The sequence below is a fragment of the Takifugu flavidus genome, chromosome 9 (genome assembly GCF_003711565.1).
Source record: "Takifugu flavidus isolate HTHZ2018 chromosome 9, ASM371156v2, whole genome shotgun sequence".
Lineage (NCBI taxonomy): Eukaryota > Metazoa > Chordata > Actinopteri > Tetraodontiformes > Tetraodontidae > Takifugu > Takifugu flavidus.
The window spans coordinates 10989898-10998529 of NC_079528.1; the positions used below are offsets into that span (position 1 = coordinate 10989898).

Below are 8632 nucleotides of genomic sequence, written 5' to 3' on the forward strand. Positions count from 1 at the left end.
AGTCAAAGGTGATGTTGATGTGTCAGTTCCAAAGATTGAGGGAGACATTAAAGCACCAAAAGTTGATGTTAAAGGTCCAGAAGTAAATATTGAAGGCGAAGGTGGTTTTAAAATGCCAACATTTAAAATGCCCTCCTTTGGTGTTAAAAGCCCCAAACTAGAGGCCCCTGATTTTGATGTAAACCTTCCTAAAGCTGAGATTGATGTCAGGCCCCTGATGTTGACATTAATGCTCCAGAGATTAACATTGAGGGGCCTGATGGAAAAATCAGGGGACCCAAATTTAAGCTTCCATCACTTTCTGGTCCAAAAATATCAATGCCTGATATGGATTTTCATCTCAGTGGTCCCAAACTTAAAGGTGATGTTGATGTGTCAGTTCCAAAGATTGAGGGAGACATAAAAGCACCAAAAGTTGATGTTAAAGGTCCAGAAGTAAATATTGAAGGAGAAAGTGGGGTTTTAAAATGCCCAAGATTAAAATGCCCTCATTTGGTGGTAAAAGTCCCAGACTAGAGGGCCCTGATTTCGATGTAAACCTACCTAAAGCTGAGATCAATGTGAAGGCCCCTGATGCTGACATTAAAGGTCCAGAGATTGACATTGAAGGACCTGATGGAAAAATCAGGGGACCCAAATTCAAGCTTCCATCACTTTCTGGTCCAAAAATATCAATGCCTGATGTGGATTTTCATCTGAGTGGTCCCAAAGTCAAAGGTGATGTTGATGTGTCAGTTCCAAAGATTGAGGGAGACATTAAAGCACCAAAAGTTGATGTTAAAGGTCCAGAAGTAAATATTGAAGGCGAAGGTGGTTTTAAAATGCCAACATTTAAAATGCCCTCCTTTGGTGTTAAAAGCCCCAAACTAGAGGGCCCTGATTTTGATGTAAACCTTCCTAAAGCTGAGATTGATGTCAAGCCCCCTGATGTTGACATTAATGCTCCAGAGATTAACATTGAGGGGCCAGATGGAAAAATCAGGGGACCCAAATTTAAGCTTCCATCACTTTCTGGTCCAAAAATATCAATGCCTGATATGGATTTTCATCTCAGTGGTCCCAAAGTTAAAGGTGATGTTGATGTGTCAGTTCCAAAGATTGAGGGAGACATAAAAGCACCAAAAGTTGATGTTAAAGGTCCAGAAGTAAATATTGAAGGAGAAAGTGGTGGTTTTAAAATGCCCAAGATTAAAATGCCCTCATTTGGTGGTAAAAGTCCCAGACTAGAGGGCCCTGATTTTGATGTAAACCTACCTAAAGCTGAGATCAATGTGAAGGCCCCTGATGCTGACATTAAAGGTCCAGAGATTGACATTGAAGGACCTGATGGAAAAATCAGGGGACCCAAATTCAAGCTTCCATCACTTTCTGGTCCAAAAATATCAATGCCTGATGTGGATTTTCATCTGAGTGGTCCCAAAGTCAAAGGTGATGTTGATGTGTCAGTTCCAAAGATTGAGGGAGACATTAAAGCACCAAAAGTTGATGTTAAAGGTCCAGAAGTAAATATTGAAGGCGAAGGTGGTTTTAAAATGCCAACATTTAAAATGCCCTCCTTTGGTGTTAAAAGCCCCAAACTAGAGGGCCCTGATTTTGATGTAAACCTTCCTAAAGCTGAGATTGATGTCAAGCCCCCTGATGTTGACATTGATGCTCCAGAGATTAACATTGAGGGGCCAGATGGAAAAATCAGGGGACCCAAATTTAAGCTTCCATCACTTTCTGGTCCAAAAATATCAATGCCTGATATGGATTTTCATCTCAGTGGTCCCAAAGTTAAAGGTGATGTTGATGTATCAGTTCCAAAGATTGAGGGAGACATAAAAGCACCAAAGGTTGATGTTAAAGGTCCAGAAGTAAATATTGAGGGAGAAAGTGGAGGTTTTAAAATGCCAACAATCAAAATGCCCTCATTCGGTGGGAAAAGCCCTAAACTAGAGGGCCCTGATTTTGATGTAAACCTTCCTAAAGCTGAGATTGATATCAAGCGCCCTGATGTTGACATTAAAGGTCCTAAGTTTGACATTGAAGGAGAAACAGGTGGATTTAAAATGCCCAAGATTAAAATGCCCTCATTTGGTGGTAAAAGCCCTAAACTAGAAGGCCCTGATTTTGATGTAAACCTTCCTAAAGGTGAGATCAATGTGAAGGCCCCTGATGTTGACATTAAAGGTCCAGAGTTTGATATTGAAGGCCCTGATGGAAAAATCAGGGGACCCAAATTTAAGCTTCCATCACTTTCTGGTCCAAAAATATCAATGCCTGATGTGGATTTTCATCTGAGTGGTCCCAAAGTCAAAGGTGATGTTGATGTGTCAGTTCCAAAGATTGAGGGAGACATTAAAGCACCAAAAGTTGATGTTAAAGGCCCAGAAGTAAATATTGAAGGAGAAGGTGGTTTTAAAATGCCAACATTTAAAATGCCCTCCTTTGGTGGTAAAAGTCCCAAACTAGAGGGCCCTGATTTTGATGTAAACCTTCCTAAAGCTGAGATTGATGTCAAGACCCCTGATGTTGACATTGATGCTCCAGAGATTAACATTGAGGGGCCAGATGGAAAAATCAGGGGACCCAAATTTAAGCTTCCATCACTTTCTGGTCCAAAAATATCAATGCCTGATATGGATTTTCATCTCAGTGGTCCCAAAGTTAAAGGTGATGTTGATGTGTCAGTTCCAAAGATTGAGGGAGACATAAAAGCACCAAAGGTTGATGTTAAAGGTCCAGAAGTAAATATTGAGGGAGAAAGTGGAGGTTTTAAAATGCCAACAATCAAAATGCCCTCATTCGGTGGGAAAAGCCCTAAACTAGAGGGCCCTGATTTTGATGTAAACCTTCCTAAAGCTGAGATCGATATCAAGCGCCCTGATGTTGACATTAAAGGTCCTAAATTTGACATTGAAGGAGAAACAGGTGGATTTAAAATGCCCAAGATTAAAATGCCCTCATTTGGTGGTAAAAGCCCCAAACTAGAAGGCCCTGATTTTGATGTAAACCTTCCTCAAGGTGAGATCAATGTGAAGGCCCCTGATGCTGACATTAAAGGTCCAAAGTTTGATATTGAAGGCCCTGATGGAAAAATCAGGGGACCCAAATTTAAGCTTCCATCACTTTCTGGTCCAAAAATATCAATGCCTGATGTGGATTTTCATCTGAGTGGTCCCAAAGTCAAAGGTGATGTTGATGTGTCAGTTCCAAAGATTGAGGGAGACATTAAAGCACCAAAAGTTGATGTTAAAGGTCCAGAAGTAAATATTGAAGGAGAAGGTGGTTTTAAAATGCCAACATTTAAAATGCCCTCCTTTGGTGGTAAAAGTCCCAAACTAGAGGGCCCTGATTTTGATGTAAACCTTCCTAAAGCTGAGATTGATGTCAAGCCCCCTGATGTTGACATTGATGCTCCAGAGATTAACATTGAGGGGCCTGACGGAAAAATCAGGGGACCCAAATTTAAGCTTCCATCACTTTCTGGTCCAAAAATATCAATGCCTGATATGGATTTTCATCTGAGTGGTCCCAAACTCAAAGGTGATGTTGATGTGTCAGTTCCAAAGATTGAAGGAGACATTAAAGGACCAAAGGTTGATGTTAAAGGTCCAGAAGTAAATATTGAGGGAGAAAGTGGAGGTTTTAAAATGCCAACAATCAAAATGCCCTCATTCGGTGGGAAACCCTAAACTAGAGGGCCCTGATTTTGATGTAAACCTTCCTAAAGCTGGGATCATGTGAAGGCCCCTGATGTTGACATTGATGCTCCAGACATTAACATTGAGGGGCTGATGGAAAAATCAGGGGACCCAATTTAAGCTTCCATCACTTTCTGGTCCAAAAGTATCAATGCCTGATGTGGATTTTCATCTGAGTGGTCCCAACTTAAAGTGATGTTGATGTGTCAGTTCCAAAGATTGAGGAGACATTAAAGCACCAAAAGTTGATGTGAAAGGTCAGAAGTAAATATTGAAGGAAAGTGGAGGTTTTAAAATGCCAACAATCAAAATGCCCTCATTCGGTGGGAAAAGCCCTAAACTAGAGGCCCCTGATTTTGATGTAAAACTTCCTAAAACTGAGATCGATATCAAGCGCCCTGATGTTGACATTAAAGGTCCTAAGTTTGACATTGAAGGAGAAACAAGTGGATTTAAAATGCCCAAGATTAAAATGCCCTCATTTGGTGGTAAAAGCCCCAAACTAGAAGGCCCTGATTTTGATGTAAACCTTCCTAAAGCTGAGATCAATGTAAAGGCCCCTGATGTTGACGTTAAAGGTCCAGAGATTGACATTGAAGGCCCTGATGGAAAAATCAGGGGACCCAAATTTAAGCTTCCATCACTTTCTGGTCCAAACGTATCAATGCCTGATGTGGATTTTCATCTGAGTGGTCCCAAACTCAAAGGAGATGTTGATGTGTCAGTTCCAAAGATTGAGGGAGACATTAAAACACCAAAGGTTGATGTTAAAGGTCCAGAAGTAAATGTTGAAGGTAAAGGTGGTTTTAAAATGCCAACATTTAAAATGCCCTCCTTTGGTGGTAAAAGCCCTAAACTAGAAGGCCCTGAATTTGATGTAAACCTTCCTAAAGCTGAAATCAATGTGAAGGCCCCCGATGTTGACATTGATGCTCCAGAGATTAACATTGAGGGGCCTGATGGAAAAATCAGGGGACCCAAATTTAAGCTTCCATCACTTTCTGGTCCAAAAGTATCAATGCCTGATGTGGATTTTCATCTGAGTGGTCCCAAACTCAAAGGTGATGTTGACATGTCAGTTCCAGATGTTGACATTAAAGGTCCCAAAGTGGATCTCGAAGAAGAGGGAGGATTTAAGGTGCCAAAAGTCAAACTACCAAAATTTGGCTTCAAGGGTCCTCATGTTGAAGCTCCAGATGTGGACATAAACATACCTAAGGCGAACATAGATGTGAAAGTACCTGATGTTGATATTAAAGCTCCAGAGATTGACATTGAAGGACCTGATGGAAAAATCACTGGACCAAAATTGAAGCTACCATCATTTTCGGGTCCAAAAATATCCATGCCTGATGTTGGCTTAAATCTAAGTGGTCCCAAACTCAAAGGTGATGTTGATGTGTCAGTTCCAAAGATTGAGGGAGACATTAAAGCACCAAAAGTTGATGTTAAAGGTCCAGAAGTAAATATTGGGGGAGAAAGTGGAGGTTTTAAAATGCCAACAATCAAAATGCCCTCATTCGGTGGTAAAAGTCCCAAACTAGAAGGCCCTGAGTTTGATGTAAACCTTCCTAAAGCTGGAATCAATGTGAAGGCTCCTTCTGTTGACATTGATGCTCCAGACATTAACATTGAGGGGCCTGATGGAAAAATCAGGGGACCCAAATTTAAGCTTCCATCACTTTCTGGTCCAAAAATATCAATGCCTGATGTAGATTTTCATCTGAGTGGTCCCAGACATGAAGGTGATGTGTCTGTTCCAAAGATTGAGGGAGACATTAAAGCACCAAAAGTTGATGTCAAAGCTCCTAAGGTTGGACTAAAAATGCCACAGATAGATTTTGAGGGTTCAAGTGTACAGGTCCCTCAAATGGACGTTAACATTCCTTCTTCTGACCTCAATGTTGAAGGACCTACTGCCAAACTCAAAGGTGATGTGAAATTGGCCACACCCAGTATAGATGGTAGCCTTGACTGTGGAGTACCTAGTATTACTTCACAGGGTGTTTCTGTTGATCATGTAAAGACTGGTGTTCGTTTTCCAAAGTTCAAAGGCCCTAAATTTGGAATTAAATCCCCTGAAATTGAAAGTCCAGAATCCACTGTCAAAGTAAAAGTCCCCAAAGCACAAATTAATGTCTCAGGCATTGATGCAAGTATTGATGCCCCTGACATTGATATCAAAGGGAAAAGGGGCAAATTTAAACTTCCTAAAGTTAAAGGAAAGACAAAGAAACCTGATTTTGAGGTAGACACTCCAGCAATAAATCTCGAAGTTGACTCACCCAATATCCATGTCAAAGGAACGAAGGTGAAGAAGCCTCTTTTTGGTAAGCTACATTTTCCTGATGTGGAGATAGATATTAAATCACCAAAACTTAAAGGTGATGGATCTTTATCATCTGATGTAGATTTGCCATCTGCTTCATTGAACATCTCCCCAGACAAAGGCAAAGATGTGAACATGCCAAAAGTGACCATGTCTGCTCCGGATGTTGATGCAAACCTCAGCACACACACAGAGGGTTCAATATCTGCTAGTCATAAAGGGCCATGGTTAAATGTGAAGGGCGGAGCAGAGTTTGATGGTGGTGTCTCAGCAGCTGCAGTGCCTTGTGGCCTTAGCTTCCCAGAGGGTGCTGTAACCTTTCCCAAATTGAAGATTCCAAAATTTGGTTTTCTTTACACGGAAGATCTGGACGGTGAAGGGGGACATTTAGATAGTGCAGCTTTAAAAATACAATCTCCATCAATTAGTTGTCAAGCAAGTTCTCCAAATATTCAAGTCCCCAGTCCTGAAGTGAGGTATAATGAAAGCAAGGTCAAGGTGAAAATGCCAAGATTATTTGGCAAGTCAAAACAAAAGGTTGGCAGCGCAGGTGATCTTCAGGGTCCAGAGATAGAATTGGGTGCAAGAGGAAAGGATGTGCATGCAGAGAAAGAATTAGGTGGGAAATTTGAATTACAGGGCAACCCTGGCCTCAGTGTGTCTTCAAAGAGCAAATCAGCCTCCCTGGATGTGTTCAAAATGAGGCACAGATCTTCTCTGAGCGATGAGGGGGGCCTTAATGTTAGTTCTTCACCTCACTTGGAAGCTGGAAGTGGTGATATTTCACTAGACCTTGGAGGGGGCAAAATTAAGGGGAAGAAAGGCAAGTTGAAATTTGGCACCTTTGGAGGGTTTGGTTCTAAGTCGAAGGGCTCGTATGAAGTGACACTTGGTGAAGGTGCCGACACAGGGGCAGAGGGAAGTGCAGGTGTTTCACAAACTTTTAAGAAATCTAGGTTGTCTTCATCCTCCAGCAGTGACAGTGGTGGCGGTTTAAAGTTGCCAAAAGTTGAACTGACTGTTTCGCCCAAAAAATAATCAATGCCAATTAAAACTGTGCTCTTGGCACAAAATACCAGTTCTTCAATTGAAAGGGGTCTCACATAGTCCTCTAAATTGTTAAACATTTTTTCTCAAGTAAACCAAGCCTGCAACACAATAAACCATTCAAAGTGTAAATAAGATGAATGTGTATTGTTATATTATTTCTGTACATAGTCCAGATTTATTGAATATATTCCACTTTGCAAAAAAAAAAAAAAAAAAAACCCAATAGTTTTTAATATAGGATTATGTCTCATTTGATTTTTTTTATTTTAATTGAATGTTGTTACATTGGGTGTGGTATATTGGTATACAGGGGTTTATTGCACAGAGAGAGTTCCAATAGTTAATAATTTGAAGGAAGTTGCTGTTCATACACCCAGACACAACCATCAGCAGTTAAGATTTCATGTGTATTATTGTTTAATCAATGCAGAACCAAATATAGACCACATAGAACTGGCTCTTTAGAAAGCAATAATGTTCTATTTGCCAACACTCACTGTTTGCAACTGCCTGTCAGTAATTTTCTGAGCATTTTTAAGAACATTTATTTTGTGCAAGCAAATGGATTAAAAAAAATAAAAAACAAAAAACAAACTATAAGTATATATTAAGTTGCTTCATATTAAACACATTTTGCTTTTTAATCATGTGTCATTTTCATACCTTATGGTTCTCTGTGTTTTATTTCATTCATTTCCTTTAGTTTGCTTAACACACTTTATATACTACACAAAAAAAGATGTCTCTTTTTTTTGCAAAGAAACTGTGTAGATTGACTCTTATTGGAGTTAAAACATGATTATTTGGGCCAATTTCATTGTGTGCATTCTGTCAAACAAACTAAATAAACAGATTTATAGAAATTAATTCTAAGGTTTGTACGTCTGTGTTTTTTATGTGAAAATTTGTACCTACCGTGAACACTGTTTCCACTGTCAAGTCATGTCCAGCAGATAGCGCTAATTTTACTACCAGCAGCTACCAGCTGAAATCTGCAGCATAAAGCAAAGCCATACTGGCCACTGAGAAGGAATTCAAGACAACAGTAGTTAAACTGTAGCAGAAATAAATGTTTTTTGTTTATTTATATTTGAAATGTTGATAGAATAAAAGTCTAAAGCACATAAATTAAAGTTAAAGTATGTTTTCAACTGTAAAAGTGACCATTTCCCAAGAATTTCAGGGAGTTTAGAAGAGAAAATGGGAGATACGATTTAATAAATGACATACTATAAATAATCACAATGATAAATAGGAAAAAGCACTCAGACAGCACAGACCTCTGCAAAGCAGCTCAGTACCCGCATATTGTGACTCACACCTGTAGTAGTGTGCAGTAATACAATGTTACATAACTTAGTAGGTTGCTTTTGTTTGAAAGATGAAGTCCCTCTGGAATCTGGAACATCACCTGAAAATTCCGTTAAAATCCGTTTATAACATTTTGAGTCATTTGCTAAAAGACAGACAAGCTGTCACATAATCTCATCGGTAATAACGTTGACAAAAATAACAACGATAAGTGAGCGGTGGTATTATTATTGTATAGAATCTGACCCTGCATTGG

General features: G+C 39.7%; 1 protein-coding gene and 1 long non-coding RNA gene across 2 annotated transcripts; one reads left to right on the forward strand and one right to left on the reverse strand.

Annotated features, from left to right (window-relative positions):
- Positions 1-9: 9 nt before the first annotated feature.
- On the reverse strand, positions 10-658 carry LOC130531066 (uncharacterized). Its single transcript, XR_008952004.1, has 2 exons — positions 544-658; positions 10-188 (listed from the first exon to the last, which is right to left on the reverse strand). It is a non-coding gene; the product is annotated as an uncharacterized LOC130531066 (long non-coding RNA).
- LOC130531058 (neuroblast differentiation-associated protein AHNAK-like) lies at positions 307-7932 on the forward strand. The gene is made up of 2 exons (XM_057042784.1): positions 307-3627; positions 3974-7932. Exons 1-2 carry the CDS (start codon positions 468-470, stop codon positions 7051-7053), a joined length of 6240 nt encoding a protein of 2079 aa, XP_056898764.1. The 5' UTR covers positions 307-467; the 3' UTR covers positions 7054-7932.
- The last annotated feature ends 700 nt before the right edge of the window (positions 7933-8632 follow it).